Source organism: Antedon mediterranea, chromosome 5, assembly GCF_964355755.1.
Source record: "Antedon mediterranea chromosome 5, ecAntMedi1.1, whole genome shotgun sequence".
NCBI lineage: Eukaryota > Metazoa > Echinodermata > Crinoidea > Comatulida > Antedonidae > Antedon > Antedon mediterranea.
Genome location: NC_092674.1, coordinates 26,491,353 through 26,509,613, shown reverse-complemented (window position 1 = coordinate 26,509,613; position 18,261 = coordinate 26,491,353). Strand labels below are relative to the sequence as shown.

Genomic DNA, 18,261 nt, shown 5'->3' with positions numbered 1-18,261 from the left:
ATTCAAACCATTAGAATGTTCCTAAAACCTTACAATTTATAAATTGCTAAAATTTCAAATAGCCTAACTGCACCAACGGATCTTTAACAATATATTAAACTTTTCAGCTTACTGAAGATTGCTTAAAGAAAATGTTATTGTTTTAATGTTTCAATCATTCATACCCGGCCCATGCATATCCGATGTTGCCTCCATATATAATGGGACTTGAACGAGGCAAAATTGTTCGGGAATTATCTTAAGCAACTAAGCACATAAAGTTGAACAATACATAGAGATGTCAATCCGGGAAGGACAAATTCACGTACTGTGGCTTGGATGGGGAACTATGTGGTACTTTTGCCGGACTCACTTCCGTTAACGGTATGGGAAAACGTAGGCTAAGAACCCATAGTTTTCAACGTTCTGGTCACGCAAAGCCAAGAATGTAAGCCTGAACATCCGGGGGACGTTAACATTAATACATTCAAAGTAAAACAATTTTGAAATACGCTGCATTTCTTAACCTGCCCTAAATATAAGGTCCAGTTAAGGACTCAAGATCAGAGGAAACACGAGGTGACCATACATGCACGTTCAAGACTAAATATAGGCTTACTTTGATACCGAATACCCTGGAACAAAGTAACAGTTGCCAAAAACGATCTTGTTATGCAACTCTTTTCTTTTATCTACACCACTTATATGAAGGTTATTAAAATTAACGAACAGAACAATAAGCTATTAAATAATTTTGGGAAAGTACCTAGTCTATATGTGCTGTAAATAGCTATGAGGAACAACTGTCAGGTTTATATTTGAAGTGCTCGGAATTCGTTTGTAAAATTGATTGGAAATTAAAGTAAATTGTGGGCGCCAATATTTTCGAGAAAAAGTTTTGGAAACAGAACTATAGAGGGCTCACTACAATTAAACAGAACAGAGCCATATTATATATCCTGTATAATTATGGCTCTGAAACCGAACTAACACGTAGTTAAATTGATGTTATAGAGGGCTCACTTCATACTATAGTTTTGCCAATCAATTAACTGTACCAGTGGTATGTTTGAAAAGTTAATTTCCTTGCTTCAGCTTCAACAATTTATATTATCTACTTTATAAATGATAATCTATACACAAGATATCCCAATACAGCCGCAGAGGCAAATCCACCTATAATCTAAAATATTGTAAAACTAAATAGGCCTAGTGATATAAATAAAAAATAACTTTAATGTATTTATTTTATAAATCTATTTTTATATGTGGTGATTAGGCCGATTGCACGATTTTAAGTAGGCCTACACCGGAACGCTCCAACGACATTGGGGACTGGGAGCTATTTTCCCTTAGGAAGCACTAAGTTATATTCCGTAGGGAAAACAATGTAACCAATACGTTATCTTTATCAATATAATTACTGTATAACACGAGGAATAGAGTTTTAATTATACCGGTAATCGCCTTGCCTTGGAATCTCAACCTTATGGTTTCCTTATTGTTATATTATTATATTATTGGGTCTACTTCCTTGTGTTATCGAAAATCCGCATTGCAGCCCGGTTTGGTCGTAAATACACGCGTCGGTTTGGGTAGGTTGGTTTGAATTATAGTTCGATTTGTACATGTTATTCGATTGATTGATTTTGACAACGATCTGGAAACAACGATCATATCACGTAGGCTTACAATAAAGTTTTAAATATATAGACCTACGTGACAATAATCACCAAACCATTTGCCAAAATTCATTTTTTTTTCTTTTAAACTCCGTAGGCCTTATAGAATAAAAATATGGATTTATTTTTTGTTCTAGTCCTTAATATATTGGGGAGAAATTTCTTTTATTTCGAGTTCATTTTAGGGCAAGATGTTTGCACCGTTTTACGTTAGTATTTCAGCATCTATGTGTTCATGGTAGTTCCCTCCCTCTTCATTTAATGTATAATTAACTTAATATTGTTTCTTGAGAATGGCCAAAAAGGAAAAGGCCTGTATGCAATATAGCCACTTAAGTATCCCAAAGAAAAAAAAACAAACTATTGAACAGGGAGAAAACAAGATAATACCTAATAGAACTACAAAATATAATGCAATAGCCACTTAAGTATCCTAAAAAAATGCACTATTGCACAAAGGAAGATAAGACCTGACAGAACTACAAATATATTATGCAATAGTCACTAAACTATTAAAATGTACTATTGCACAAAGGAGAAAACAAGATAAGACCTAATAAAACTAAAAATATATGATGCAATAGTCACTAAACTATTAAAATGTACTATTGCACAAAGGACAAAACAAGATAAGACCTAATAAAACTAAAAATATATGATGCAATAGTCACTAAACTATTAAAATGTACTATTGCATAAAGGAGAAAACAAGATAAGACCTAATAAAACTAAAAATATATGATGCAATATAGTCACTATTAAAATGTACTATTGCACAGTATTTCTTGTTACATCATGTGGTAGTGGTAGCAGTTCACTGCCAAGTTCTCTGATCCTCAATATCACGGAAATCAATTCAAAAAAGCAGGAAATACAAACGTTTGATAAACCTATCTTCAATTTGATTTGAGTCATAAGCAATCGGTCAGTAGCCGCACTAAGATGAACACCAACAAAACAGACAATCAAATGATGCTTTTTGCCTGTTGTATAATTCTACAATGCATAGCTTTCAATGCAATAGCAGGCCTAAATGTCGCCGACACTGCAGAAAGTAAACGCATGTTTACTCTGTTTGAGAGATACAAAACCGATCCGATGTATTTAATTTATGCACTTGATAGCTCTGGAACTGTGAATTCGAGTTTATTTAACCTCGAAGTAGACTTCGTAGAGCAGTCTGCAAACATCTTTCGAAAGAATCAGACGCAGTTAGCAGTTATGACTTACGCTGACAAAGACAAGATTGACATCCCTATTAACTATATTCAAAACTCACAAGGAGATTGCAGTCTAAAAGATGCTATCAAGAATGTGACGTACAAGGCCGAGAGTAGGCCTACGTCAAGTTATAAATCTGTCCTAGAAAAGTCGTACGATATCTTTCCAGAAGAGGAATTGAAGAACATAACCAGGTAAGGATCTACAGGTATCCAGTAGGCCTACACATTTATTTATTTAATCTGTTCATCATTTTATTCTAATCAGCTGAAACAATTACTGTAGGCCACTGTTAATAAAATATAGTGCTAGCAGGGAAGGTGAGTTTACATGGGAAAGGCGAGTTTACATGGGAAGGGTGAGTTTACATGGGAAAGGCGATTCACATGGAAAAGGCAAGTTTACACGGGAAGGGTGAGTTTACATGGAAAGGGTGAGTTTACATGAAAAAACTCTCGAGGTGTTGGGGTGCATTAATCTGCTATTATTCGCTAACTCGTCCCTTAAACTTAAGCTTAAACGGTGGAAAACTGAAAATGAAAAAGGATAGAGAAAAGTAGGCATCTGACGTGATTTTAATTAGATAAAAAAAGGGAAAACTGAAGAAAAAACCATATAATAAGAACACAAGCAGCCGTTTGATCAAAAAGATAACACTTACCAGTCATTTATAAACGAAGGCAATGTTACACACATACAACATGATGCATACTAAAACATTTTGACATGCAGGTTGTTGGTAATGTTGACAAACGGTCTCTCGGATTCAACGGAAGATCCACGTGGAATCGCTGAGCAGATGAGAAAGGATGGCATCGTTATCATTCCAATAGCTTTACAAACAAATGTCAGTTATGGAGAGCTTCGTGACGTTGCTGGTGATGGCGAGAATGTCATCCGTCTGGACGATTCTGAGGATCTTAGAGGAATCTGTAATATAATGCGTGGAGGTAATGCTTTGTCCACACTATCAAACTTTATGTGACAAAAAATTTCTTTCATTTCTTGTTAAAAAACACTGTTTTGGCACGTGTAGGCTGGTATTGTAATGTATGATAATGGGCTCTCAAATAACCATGTGACGAGAAGGAAAACATTACTTTCTTTGTTGTTTTTTTTAAACTGTAGATATCAAACATCAAACAGAATGGGAGCTAGTAGATGACAGTAATTGTGACTTTCTCTGCACTGGAGGGAACTGTTGCGAAGCACACAATTCAAGTTGTACATTTGCTCTTGAAAGTGTAAGCTATCAATGTGCATGTAAGCCAGGTTACACGTGGTCTGATGTTCACACGGAATGCTTACGTAAGTCGTTCACGTTATAAGTACCTAGACTTTTGTATATCATTGACTTGCGGTCGTCAGTTAAGCTGTATCTAGTGACAGTGTAAGTTACGCTGGTTTAGGCTTATGTTTATTCAATTTCTTTCATAGTAAACCAGTTTTGTGAAGAATTTTGTTTTGTTTTATTTTACAGCCTGTGGTATTGGTACTTTTAAATCGATCTGGGGTAACCACGTTTGTCTAACGTGTCCAGGAAACTCAAACACTTCGAATCCTGGTTCAACGGGTAAAAGCGATTGCCAATGTGTCGAAGGTTTTCAGAAGAACTCGCGTAATAACTGCCAAGGTAAGAAGTCATAGTTCAGGAGTTGTTTTTTTCAAACGACAATACTGTATACTCGAAACTTAGATCGACTCTTCTTTAATTTATTATATTCATTCATTTTAACAGGATTAAATCTGTCTGTCTTTAAAAAACATATTTTTCAAATGATCACCAACTTACTTTCCAATGACTCCGTAGTAGGCCTAACCAGGGATGAGTGAACTCTTCCCTGGCCTAAGTGTTCTCTGCAACTCGTGAATGTCTATCTTTATGTTCTGGATGTCTAAGGATGGATAAGCAAGCCTGCGAGCTACAGCGATTTTAATTGCTTTTGCTTATCCTTGCCTCCTTAGATTTCCGCCTGTCTTGTTTTTGTTATGTTTAAATGTATTTCGATTTTGAAGGCTAAATAAAGAATGAATGAATGAATGAATAAACAACTCCAAACAACCAAACATTTTCCCTTTGTTTTCTAGCTGTAACATGTAATGCAATGATCTCTGCCAAAGGTGTTGACAAAATATCGAAACATTGTGGACATTCTTTTAACGATGTCTGCATGTTTGGGTGTGCGACCAATTATAAAATGGTTGGTGGTGACGTAGAGAGGGTGTGTCAAGCGAATGGATCGTGGTCAGGTCAACACCTTCAGTGCTCTGGTAAGTGACGTCAAGTGATATTAACAAATTATGTCATCAATAATACAAGGTTACACTTTACCTAGTCTATTTTGGTATATATGACGTTTCATACGTATACTATTTGAGCTTGTTTTCAGACAAAAAATTGAAATAAATAAAATTAATTAAAAAAGACAATAAACTTAGACTTAGGGCAAGCTACACTTTACATAGTAACAATGATATTGCGCTTCTTTAGAAATAATCTGCGATGCACCAAACGTGGAGAATGGAATACTGAACTGCAGAAACCAAAAATTATCAATTGGTACCGACTGTCACGTGACATGTGAAGAAGGGTACGAATTAAGTGGGAATGAAGCCGTCCGAAGATGTGAGAAATCTGGAGAGAGTGGTGTTTGGAGTGGAAGACGCCTAGAATGTAAACGTAAGTATAACGACGAAGGAAGACCAGAAAGAAGCTGTGAAGGCATGAAAAGCCAATTTGGGGTCCTCACATCCCTCCATGGAAATACTCTTTAAGATGCTGATTGGAAATAAAAAAAAAATAAATTGAATGAGACATCGACAATGTATACGGTACTAGTTAATAAAGTGATAATAAAATTATTTATAATTCACCCGATTCTGTGGCTGTCACGAGACTCTCTGTGGAAGACTGTTAACAGTCTACCAGATACAGATCTAACTGTATTAAGTATTTTTAATACATGATATCTCTGAAAATATCTACACATTTTATAACGTTATACATTGTCTCTAGATAGGAACCTAATGACAGAGATATCGTGTATTAAAAGTATTTAATACAGTCAGATAAGTATCTGGTAGACTGGTAACAGTCTTCCACAGAGAGTCTCGTGACAGCCACAGAATCGGATGTATAAAGCTTGGTTCCCACTAGAACGCAACGCAAGGACGTAAACGCAACGCAAGCGTTTTAACCAATGACAAGCGAAGTTATAGACAGTTAGCAATCACAAGCAAATAAGCCATCGCTTGTGATTGATCAATTCACTTGCGTTGCGTTACGTCGGTTAAGTTTTCTCCCATTTTGATTTGGTTAAACTCGAAAGAACATTTCTCAATTAATATCAATATGTAGTCTGCTTTTTGGCCAAGAGAAGTACAGACTACAGGACGTTACCGTCATAATGTTAATAATAATCAATTAAATTATTAATATTGTTTACCTTTTTCTTAATGATTCTACTTAATCTTGTAACTTGTATTTTCCTAGCCGTCGAATGCAGTCCTATAAAGCTTCACAAGGGTGGCGCAAATATGATCGTGACTCCTGCCGAATGCTGGAACTCATCTCTGCCATACAAAACTGTGTGTATGATAGCATGCGTAGAAGGATACGCCTTAAAAGGTCAAGAAAACAGAATGTGCCAAGCAAATAAGATGTGGTCGAGCAATAATATTACAAAATGCATAGGTACGTACATTAAAAAAAATTAACATTATTAACCATGGATCGGAATGGTTTTCGGAAACTCCTGAATACTTTGAGATAATGTGTAGAATTGAATGGAATTATTGAATTTAGTACTAGAATAAAAGAAGAGTTCTGAGACTATTCTTTAAATATCGGCTATTTTCTTTCAAAATTTATATTCTTTTTCTATATACTGTAACCTCCAGACCTAAGTGTATATGGACATCATACATTAAATATCTTAAATTATATTTAAAGCTATGTAATGAACGTTTAGATCACCACGAAACGGTAACTTGTTTTTGTGCCAATATGGTTCTGTAATTAACATTGATATTAAATTATTTTTTTCTTCTGTAGATAATGAGCCACCTGCAATAACAAACTGTCCCTTCGATATCACTGTCAATACAGACTCATTAAAGAATACAGCAAAGGTAACCTGGGATAAACTAAATGTGGTGGACAATTCGGGAAACCCGTCTAAAGTAAAAGTAATCACGAAAGATGGCAATGGAAAGAACACAACACCATATACAACAAATAATGAATTTCCAATTGGACGAACAAAAGTCGTAATAAAGGCAAGAGATGAAAAACGTAACCAAGCTACTTGTTCATTCTACGTCACAGTTATCGGTAAGAAATAAAAAAACCATTAAACTCCTATTTAACCTTGTTCCTACTAGATACGCAAGTGAGTTGACCAATATTACCAGCGACAGTTCAAATAATTCATCGCCCGTGGTTGGTCAAATCACTTGCGTTGCGCGTTACGTTCTTGCGTTGGATCTATAGTGGGACCAGACATACGAGGACACTAAGGGGACACTTTTCGTGAAAGAAATGAGGGGCAATATATATGTTTTAACACTACGGCCAACACATTAAGGGGAAACTTTATTCGGTTCCAAAGGTTTCTGTGTCTGCAAATGATAATAGGGTTAACAACAAAAATCTTGTTATTTTATACCCGTAGGCTTACATTAAAAGCCACTTTTGGCAACAGGTTTAATAAATTCATACCACATTGTGTACAAATGGTATCTGAAAAGCAGATTCTACTTGGAAGAGACCCATTAAACGTCATTAAACGTGTACTATTCAATGTAAATGGATCTGTATTTTACCTAATATTCCCTCTACTAATTGTAAATAATTGTAATATAGATGCTGATGCCCCAGTAGTAGTGTTTTGTGAAGAAGACATCAAGATAAAAACTTTGCAAGATTCTTTCAATGTAACGTGGAGAGAACCAACATTTGAAGATAACTCTGGGATGCCATTTGAGATTACTTCTAATGTTCAATCTGGTTATGAAGTGAAGCAAGGCGAAAGAGTTCTGGTGTCATACAAGGCAAAAGACTCTTCTGGAAACACGGCTTCTTGTGACTTCTACGTGGCTGTTGCAAGTATGTAGAAATTACTTCAAAACGTAATGCATTGTTCTGAAGTAACATTAAAACTGTAAGTTGCACTTTTGAATACTATAAATATTTAAAAACTTAATCTCTTTCCAGCTTCTTCGTGCTCGTTTCAAGAAGCCCCAAGAAATGGCAACATTATTCACACATCCTTGTTAGGAGGAAATCAAGTCTACCGAATCGCCTGTAAACAGGGCTACCAATTTTGGCGGGAAACTGAAGATGTGTATTACTGTCGAAGTAGGTTTATCTTGAATTCTATGAATAAAAACTATCAGAGCCATAACACAAAGCCAAATTCTAAGTTTTAACTTTATAACTTCACGTATGTAAATAAAAAATACAGAATCAAGATTGACTGTTTTCCTATCATTGCATTTATCAGACAGCAATTGGGTTGATTCTTCATCAAACAAGCCTGATCTATCGTGGCCAGATTGCTCGGGTAAGTCAAATCTCTATTTGCGTTACTCAATAAACTTCACAAACGAGAGCCTGGTTGCGGAATGGTCCATTATGGTAGAGGGGTGCACTAAGAACTTATCGTGTCTCAGCCCTCCCTCTGGAGAGGCTATTGTTGATTTATCCAGCTAGGCACAGAAAAGTAGTTGTCAAATATCTATGTTGTTTGAGTAGTTTATAAATGTGTTTAAATGTATTATTTTGATTTTAATAGCCGTAGATAATGGCGGTTTGGCTTTAGACGTTGGGCTAACATATTACACACGACCATGTCCAAAACAAGGTGCTTACCAGACAAAGACCGACCTTAAAGCTTTTGAAGATAAGTTCAGTGCAGTTATACACGATGTCTGCTACAACTGCTCAATAGAGACCACGGAGACAACATGTAGGTACATACCTACTAGATATAACCCAAGACCTGCCTATGCGACCTACTACTTGCAGTTTAAAATTTTACTTGGATCGGAGGTAATAAATAATTCCATCTAGTTTAGGAAAAATTTTAGGACTCGGGCTTTGGTTAGAATTACTTTATAGGCCTACTTATTTCTTCAGCTTTAAGTTAGATAATGATGAGGGTCATTTTGAGGGTCATTTTATCTGGCAAGACTAGAACGGTCAGGAAGACCATTAATAAAGATTAATTAGATACCATTACAAGAGGTTCTTAAATGATAAGGATTACTTCAAAACAACAAAAGCTATTTTCTAAACCAAGGCCTCACATGCTGATGATCCAGATGTTAAAAAAACTGTGGACGATATCGAAAACGCTGTTAGAACCGGTAGATTGTCTTACAAATTTGGTACCTACATAAACCTTCATCTATCAAAACTTGAACTATATTTTAGTGACGTCAGTACATCATGTAGGCAGGGACAGATAAGTCGAAGCGGACTTTGTGGTAAGGAAATTCCTCTATTTGCTTTAGAACTAAATGTAAATTAAGTTTTACACAAAAAAAAAAACAAAAACGAGTAGGCAATGGAATATTCGAACCGTCGCTTTGTCATTGGTCAGCTCGCTTGCGTCATTGCGTTGCGTCTTCTTAGTGGGGCTTTAGTAGATCTCCAGTTGATGTTGTAATTAGATTTTTCTCTATGTATTGTTTTCAGTAAACTGCCCTGTTGGAACGTTCTACAGTGACGGTTCATGTATCGGGTGTAAGAAAGGTTTTTACCAAGATCAAGAAGCACAGAAAACGTGCAAATCTTGCCCAGAAGGAAGTACTACCGATTACGAATATGCTAAGTCTTCGTTTGAATGCAAAGGTACGTAGGATCAACTAAATGTGCTATAGAATGTGTGTGGTTATTTTCCTTAGCAGATTCGAAACCATTTGTGCAACTAAATGTGCTATAGAATGTTTGTGATTACTGTACTTTTCCTTAGCAGATTCGAAACCATTTATGCTTACGACAATTCAAAGTTCGAAATTCTTAAAAACTGTGTTTTTCTAGGACCTTGCAAACCAGGGACGTATTCCATAACCGGAATGGAGAGATGTTCAGCATGTCCAGTTGGGACCTACCAAAGTAGAGGGAGACAGAGAAGGTGTTTCACATGTCGTGGCTTAACGACGCTAATGCCTGGGGCCACTTCATTTGATGATTGTCAAGGTGGGCCTACATTGTTTTACACACAAGAAATACTTAATTATATAGCATCGTAACATAGGGTTGTTCATGAATATTGAATGTTGCAGATCGCTATTGTACTATACAACATGTACCGCAAGGTCCGATTTTTAGCAGGAAGTAGCTGCTCGACACCTCGCGGAATATTGACATACGCTTTTCCCGAATATTTTCCGCGTGCAAAGGTAGATGTATTCTGTATGGTACAGTATGGATTTCATAAAATAAGAAAGTTGTTAACATCTCCTTATTGTGTTTTTAATTTAAAATATTTATGTTAATTCAATAACTAATAATGATAAAGTTCATTTGAAACGTGTCGAAAACTCAAGGTATGTTGAATGTTGTGCTGTAAGTTTGTTTAAACAACATTCTATAATCTATATGTATTTTCCTACCTTAATTTCTTGCTGTCGATGTAGGAGTGTGTCAACCCGGAACTTATTCCCTCAGCACTTTGACCCCTTGTACACGATGTCCATTGGGAACATACCAACCATTACGTAAGCAGTCGACGTGCATTAGCTGCCCTCCAGGAACGCACACACTGAAAGTGGGAGCTTCAACCGAGGCGTTATGTCAAGGTACAGTAGGCCTAAGATCAGCAATGAATATCGTCAATAATTCAGCGACTGAAATTAATATTTATCAATAAATCTTTTTATCGATAGTTGTCAACGAATGTCTTTCATTACCGTGCCGAAACAAAGGCCAGTGTTATGATTTGGCTGAAGGGTATAAATGCGTGTGTCTAAAAGGTTTTTCTGGCGACAACTGCGAAATCGACTTGAATGAATGCGCACCGGGAATATGCAAAAACAATGGAATGTGTGTCGACAGAAGGGGACATTTCCGGTGTGTCTGTCCACGTGGGTTTAAAGGTCGAACTTGTCAGACTAATATTGATGACTGTCGAAACAGTAAGTTTAGAATTGTTACAATTTTTGCACTTTTTATTCCTTTAATTGAAATACCGTTTATTATGTAGGCCTATACAATTACATTGAATAATAATTTATTAAGTTTTAAAGTTGGGTTTTCACACGGGGTTTTTACTATGGTGCTACGCAAAGACGTAAGCGAAACGATTTGACCAATCACAAGCGATGGATAATATTCAAACTATCATTTGTCATTGGTCAACTGGCTTGCGTTGAGTAGACGGTCCTGTGTTGCGTCGCTAGTGGGACAAAGCCTTAGTAGTATTAATTTAATCAGATCGGTGTAGTGTGAACTCAAAGTGTGTGGACGGTATCGACAGCTACACGTGTGAATGCACAGCAGGATTTACTGGTAGTTTATGTGACGTGAACTACGATGATTGTATCAATGATCCGTGTGTAAACGGAGGGTCGTGCTTTGACGGTGTCCAGGTAAGCCATTATAACCGCTCTGGTGTGTTTGTTCATTTTCCTTAGTTAAGCTTGGTTCCCACTAGCGACGCAACGTGAAGACGTAACCCAGCGTAAGTGATTTGACTAATCACAAGCGATGGATTATTCGAACAGCTTGCCATTGGTCAACTCGCGTTGTGGGAACCACGCTTTACGGTAACAATGTAGGCCTATTCTTAGCTCCTCCTTTTCTCTTTCTTTTATTCTAAATTATCTTCAGGCGTTTGAGTTTTTTAAAAAGCAATTATAACTATGACATTGATTCCAACTCAAAAATGTAGGTATGATACGCCATATGTGTGTCAAAAATTTTTTAACAATTATTAACCGAAACACTATCGATTATAGTGTTCAAACAAGCTTCTTGCTAACCTCACTGAGTTGTCTAGTTTGATGCTTCACTACTCCACAGAACTTCACCTGCTGCTGCCCACCAGGATACGAAGGCCACACATGTGCCAATGAAGTAGACGAATGCAAACAGCAACCATGCCAGAACAACGGCACATGTGTTGCCGATTTTAATTCGTATCGATGCTTGTGTGCCCCGGGTTCCACTGGCTTAAACTGCGAAGTCGCCATAAAGGTCGATGGGTGTCAAAATGTTACTTGTTATAATGGTGGCGAATGCGAGGATTTAATGGGTGATTTCAGGTGTCTCTGTCCACTCGGATACGTTGGTATTTTTTGTCAAGCAAGTAAGTTGAAACAACATGACAACATTCACCCGATTCTGCAGCTGTCATTAGGTATATCTTGACTGACTATTGCAAGTCATTGAGATATAATTAAGGTGTGTTATACACTTGCGATAGTCAGATGACAGCAGCCGAATCGGGTTTGTGGTACGTTCTAAGAATTGATAATTCCTTTGGTAATTATATCTTGATGTTGTGGGCCAACTGTAACAATTTAACAATTGTTACAAACAATGTCGTTCCTGTTTCACTCAATCCCAAAATGTAAAGATACTTTTCTCCTTTTCTCAGAGCTGAGTTCAAACTTTGATCTGCACTTCTCAAGTACTAATACAACTGAATACGCAATATACAAAGACCTACCAGATCTTTATGCGTTCACCCTCTCATTTTGGATGCAATCATTTGATGCAGATAACTATGGAACGCCGATTTCCTACGCTACAACTTTGTCCGATGGAAGCATAATAGATAATGCTATAACGATATTGAATTACAACAGTTTTATACTATATATAAATGGAGAGGCCGTTTTTACCGGCGTGAAAGCAAATGAGTGAGTTGGAAATTCTATTGAAAAATCAAAATGTGACATGTTGTGGGTGCTTGATTTGCATTTGTGGAACCACTATTGGAAGAAAGAAGAATATATATCGATATCTAAAGTACTGAATGTTATTATTTATTGTTTAAAATCGTTATTTTCACAGTGGATTTAGACATCACGTCTGTGTAACATGGGATAGTGTTGACGGCTTCTGGGCGATATACATGGACGCAGTATTGGCCAATAGCGGATATGTTCAAATAGGTAATTTCATTAAAGGTGGCGGAATGTTCGTTATTGGACAAGAGCAAGATAGTTTGGGCGGGTCATTTGTAAAAACGGAAAGCTACGTTGGACTAATCAGTCAGGTTAGTTATTTTGATTTGCCTAATAAATACACCACTAATGCGTGGTTCCCACTAGAGACGCAACACAACGACGTAACGCAACGTAAGGGATTTGACCAATTCATTATGAACTGTCGCTTGTCATTGGTCAACTCGCTTGCGTTGCGACCTAGCTTAACTGTAACTGTGGTAGCTAGTTTTCTTGACTCTTTTGCTTGGTTATCTGCAAACTTTCGGCTGTTTTTTTCTTTATTGATTCATGTTTACAACAACATTCAGGAAACCAAGAAAACAATATCTTTCATTGAGAGCACCGTGCTATTAATTTGTATTTGACAATAACAATATCCTTTAATTATCTAGGTTAACGTATTTGATCACGTGCTATCTTTGGAAAAACGTTTGGTATCGTCCTCAAGCTGTGGGATGTACGGAAATGCTCTTGCATGGCCTCTCATTGCAACCACAGTCCAAGGCGGTTTACTACCTACCTACAATTCATATGTATGTCATGGTAAGGATCTTCGTAGACATAGGAGAAAGAGAGACCCCTATTAAAGCGTGGTTCCCACTAGCGACGCAACGCAAGGACGTAACGCAACGCAAGTGAATTGACCAATCACAAGCGATGGCTTATTCGCTTGTGATTGGTAACTGTCTATAACTTCGCTGGCCATTGGTTAAAACGCTTGCGTTGCGTTTACGTCCTTGCGTTACGTTCTAGTGGGAACCAAGCTTAAGGAAACACTTTTCAATGTAACGGAAAAGGGGGAGGGGCAATGGCCTTTTAGAGGACACCCTAATTAAGGGGAAATCTCGTTGGAGTCTCTTAAAGGTTCAGCATAGAAGGAGGAACGATATGGACATGAGCAGCTATGTAGAATGTAGGCCTATGAACATCAAATACATTCACAGCGTTCCATACATGTTTATTCCTTAGATGTGGACCAGTGTTTCATCTCACCGTGTCTAAATGGAGGATCATGTGAAAACTTCAGAACTGGCTACATTTGCCACTGCCCTATCGGCTATCAAGGTCACCACTGTGAACTGATCAGTTCCTTCTGCGACCCACAATCTTGTAAAAATGATGCCCAATGTCTGGATGGAACTTCAGAGTTTTTCTGCATCTGCCAACCAGGATACCATGGTTAGTACTAATTTTTAAACCCTGTCTACACTCTCAAACTAGTTTGACAACAAATGTTTGATGTGCCCAAATATGGCAGTGATATGACGTCATCGTGTCCATATATGAGCACATCACATTTTTAGTTTAGTTTCTGAAATACTTGACTGTCGACATCATGGAACATAGCATCAAGCATTAGGAGTATTTATCATTCTACGTTTCTTAAATGGAATTAAGATTTCTTTTTCTAATACTTTTCTGGGTTGGTGATAGAATGTATTTATTCCATCAACCGATCACTTGTTTCTGTACCAACATGAATATTGTTGCTTTTAGGTCTAAGATGTGCAAACAAAACAGACATGTGTGCAGTTCAGCAGACGAACTGTTTAAATGGCGGGACTTGTATAACAAAGGATGGCAAAGCGGTATGTGAATGCCTTCCAGGTCGATCTGGAAAAACGTGTCAATATGGTAATTTTTATGTTGTTCATTAAATGTTCGGTAACGAAAGACAGAAACATGATACGACATAATGTAATATTTTCTAAAGGCATACTATGAGTATGAGCTTTCGCTTCATTGTTCGCACACGGGAAAGTTGGCGCTCTATTTCTCACTCCTACTTGAAACAGTGTTGGTAGTTTCTAGGTACAGACGACAACCGACGACACATCGATGCCCACGTCATATATGTCGTCACAAGATTCATATTATGCGTGTGACATCATGCTTTATTAAATTCTTGTGAAATTTCTAAAATGTTAAACGTTAAGATTTTGTTTGTTCTCAGATGTGAATGAATGTCTGAAAGATAATGGGAATTGTGACCATCAGTGCTATAACGACCCAGGATCATTCCATTGTGCCTGTAGGGATGGATTTGCTTTACAACCAGACAGGAGAACTTGTAATGGTAAGTCCTACAACAAGTGGAGTAGTAGCTTGGTTGTTGCCTTTCAATCCCAAGGTACGGTTTAACTTGTAACTCACGATTCTTTCCACTTCACTTCCAATCCTCAAATGAGACTTCGTTTAAGCGCGATAAAGTTTATTCAATATACTGTAATTGGCAAGTTATTTGCTGTTGGGTGTTTTACCAATGTTCACTTACTGTATTATTCTTAATTGTTATATTTGAAAACATGTTTCCATAGATATCAGTTATTGTAAACACGAAGATGTAGTGTACAGGGTGAGTCAGCAACTTTTTAGTAGCTTACGTTTTTTTTCCTGACTAGTATTGAACGAATATTTTCAAGAAACCTTTCTGTAATTAAATGTACTAATTTTGTATGGAATTAAATATTTGTTATTCATACTGTATTTTAATGTTAATGTTTGTATAGGTCGGTGAAAGGTGGTCTGGTGAAAATTGTTCCGAGTGTAGTTGCGTCGACGGTCGGCCGAGATGCGTTCAAAAAACGTGTCCAGATTTAGAATGTTCTGAGGTATTATTATATACAAGTATTGGGGATAGGAAAGGAAAATGCAATATCTATTTATACGTTACAGTTGTATCAAACTTCTAAAGATAAAAATTCACTATAGAAAATATTTTTCTTGTTTTATAGAATGAACAATCATTTCACTTTCCTGGGACTTGTTGTCCATCGTGTCTGTCAGGTAAGAGAACGTAAATTATAGGCCTAGATCATCATTGTTAATAATTTAGTATGTTCAGAGACGTTTGAACAAGATTCTTGTATGTTCTTTTTTCAGAACCAGCAAGGTGCATAATCTTGCCAAACAAAAAAGTATGGACGTTTGATGACCACTCGTTTCTGGCCAATGGCGATTGTCGTTATACAATGGCAAGAGATTACGTCACAGGCAATTTTTCAATTCAACTTGAACATAATCAAAACTACACAGAGAAGGCTATTTATCTGAATATTGATTGCGTCTTGGTGTATATTGACTTCAACGGGTCTGTGACAGTCTCTGGTAAATCAGTGCAACTGCCATATCTGCATGATAATCCGCAAAATGTCCTTATATCTGAATTTGGTACAATGGGTGTGTCTGTTATAACTAATCGTGGCGTAAAACTCATCTGGAAAGAAGATGGAAAAGTAACTATTTATGTACCAAGTCAATACAGTGGAATGATGGAAGGACTGTGTGGGAATATGAATAAAGATAAGAAGGATGATTCATTGACACGACAAAAACTGCCATCAAAAAGCGTCGAAGAATTGGTACACAGTTGGAAGGTCAAAGGTTATAGGCATTGTAAAGATGAAAGGGTTCAAGAAGATCCAGACATCAACGATAACGTCATCACCAGGGAATATTTCCCAGCTTGCGTCGGGAAACCGCAGTATGTTCTTGATTACGCGCGAACTCAATGTGAAGACATTGTAATTGGTCAATTGTCTGCTTGCCATTCGTTCGTTGAGCCACATGACTATTATTACCTCTGCATGCAAGACTCGTGCGTATGTGGTATTAACAAACCGTGTTTCTGTCAATCTCTATCAGCTTATGTTACAGAATGTCAAAGACAGAACGTAGATCTTCAGAATTATAATGGAAAATTGTCACAATGCGGTAAGTAGACAATAGATACAATATAACTATAACTAATACAATGTATGCTTGGTCAACTTGATGCGCAGATCCCTTTGCAGCCTGCGATTTGGTGCAGATGCATCATAACGTCTGGACCGATGTATAATAGTCTGGTTCTGGAGACTAATTATCGAAGTAGCAAACTTATGGGAATGTGTCATTTTGTACTGCAAAACATGAACATATTATACTCTATACTCTCACGTGCAAAGTAAACTAGTGGTTTTACTAGTGGATACTTGTTTGGAAGCCAATATGGTCTTTCTGTGTTTGAAATACAATTAACACGTATGCCTAATAATTAAAAGTTTACCTGTTTGTTTTCTAGGTGTAAAGTGCGAACCGGGTTTCTTGTATGATGATTGTGGTCCTTCTCCAGAGTGCCAACTGACTTGCTTCACTGCTAGGAAGCTGGACTCCTCTTGTGGCCACCGACAGTGTGAACCGGGATGCTACTGCCCAGCAGGTCGTGTGCTGCACGAGGACAGGTGTATCATGAAATCGGAATGTCCAACACCATAACACTTAAATATACACACTGCTAATGCTGCATGTATTTTAACACATTGATACAAATTAATTAAATTATTGAATTACTGATACTGTTTTTTAGAATTCACAATATTATAAATAAATAAATTACCCTTGCGAAGTAAACTAAATAAGATATAATAGAAGAGTTACTAGTCTGGGTACATACCTCTATTAAGGGCACACTTTGTTATGAAACGCATGAGGGGAAATATACTGTACGTTTTAAAACTAAGGCGAACGTTTATTCAGTAAAAAATGTGGCTAGAAGGAGAAATTGCAAAATGTTATTAAGGGGAACGAAGAACGTTAAATGCATTATCAGTAACATTTAAAAGTAAATAATAAATTGATAAATACTACGTCATGTTGTATTTAGTGTTTTGTACTTGGCAAGTTGATGGAATAAGACTTTAGTAATGAAATTGAGTTACAGTAGAATGAGAAAACAAGCATTGTTATGATCTGGTTTAGAGAGTAATCACCAGGTTTGGTCACAGCTCGGCGAGACTCGACTCGGCTGCTCGGCATATTATTCGAATCGATTCTTGATCTAATAAATCGATAGTATGAAAAGCCCTTTCGTGTCAAATATTGTGACATCTATGAAATGAATCAGTGATCGGTTCGATAATCCAAAAATAACGGACAAGGTCATTTGTTTGTTTCAACAAGGTGTCTCAGTGTTATCGATATTGGACATATTGGTTGCATACGAAGAGGCCTTTACAAAACTATCTGTCCATACTTCATCCACCCGACGATATCTTCAATCTAAAATTGTTCTTTGCGTATTTCTTTCTCAACGCTAAAAGACTGAATTGGAGTTACTGTGTTTGAAGTTCTTTGATCTTCATAGTATGCTGCTATGGAAATGTCTGATATAAAGCCCTTGTATAATTTGTTTTGAATTGTTTGGACTCTTTTTCGTCAA

The 18,261-nt window shown here is 37.0% G+C and overlaps 1 protein-coding gene across 1 annotated transcript; it reads left to right on the top strand.

Moving 5' to 3' along the window:
- The first annotated feature begins 2,591 nt into the window (after positions 1–2,591).
- LOC140050159 (sushi, von Willebrand factor type A, EGF and pentraxin domain-containing protein 1-like) lies at positions 2,592–17,689 on the top strand. Its single transcript, XM_072095226.1, has 30 exons — positions 2,592–3,076; positions 3,615–3,832; positions 4,011–4,190; positions 4,363–4,515; positions 4,971–5,153; positions 5,374–5,562; positions 6,376–6,576; positions 6,937–7,215; positions 7,747–7,989; positions 8,098–8,241; positions 8,387–8,446; positions 8,678–8,934; positions 9,185–9,371; positions 9,583–9,738; positions 9,928–10,086; positions 10,527–10,688; positions 10,776–11,024; positions 11,323–11,477; positions 11,911–12,196; positions 12,488–12,752; positions 12,907–13,111; positions 13,454–13,604; positions 14,031–14,240; positions 14,559–14,696; positions 15,016–15,138; positions 15,380–15,417; positions 15,572–15,673; positions 15,797–15,848; positions 15,945–16,775; positions 17,125–17,689. Exons 1-30 carry the CDS (start codon positions 2,604–2,606, stop codon positions 17,316–17,318), a joined length of 6,243 nt encoding a protein of 2,080 aa, XP_071951327.1. The 5' UTR covers positions 2,592–2,603; the 3' UTR covers positions 17,319–17,689.
- The last annotated feature ends 572 nt before the right edge of the window (positions 17,690–18,261 follow it).

Excerpts from the sequence above, each read along its gene's own strand:
- LOC140050159 (XM_072095226.1), top strand. The coding sequence starts at position 2,604 with ATGAACACCAACAAAACAGACAATCAAATGATGCTTTTTGCCTGTTGT. Across the intron at positions 3,077-3,614 it reads GAATTGAAGAACATAACCAG|GTTGTTGGTAATGTTGACAA; the intron begins GTAAGGATCTAC and ends TTTGACATGCAG. Across the intron at positions 16,776-17,124 it reads TGGAAAATTGTCACAATGCG|GTGTAAAGTGCGAACCGGGT; the intron begins GTAAGTAGACAA and ends TTTGTTTTCTAG.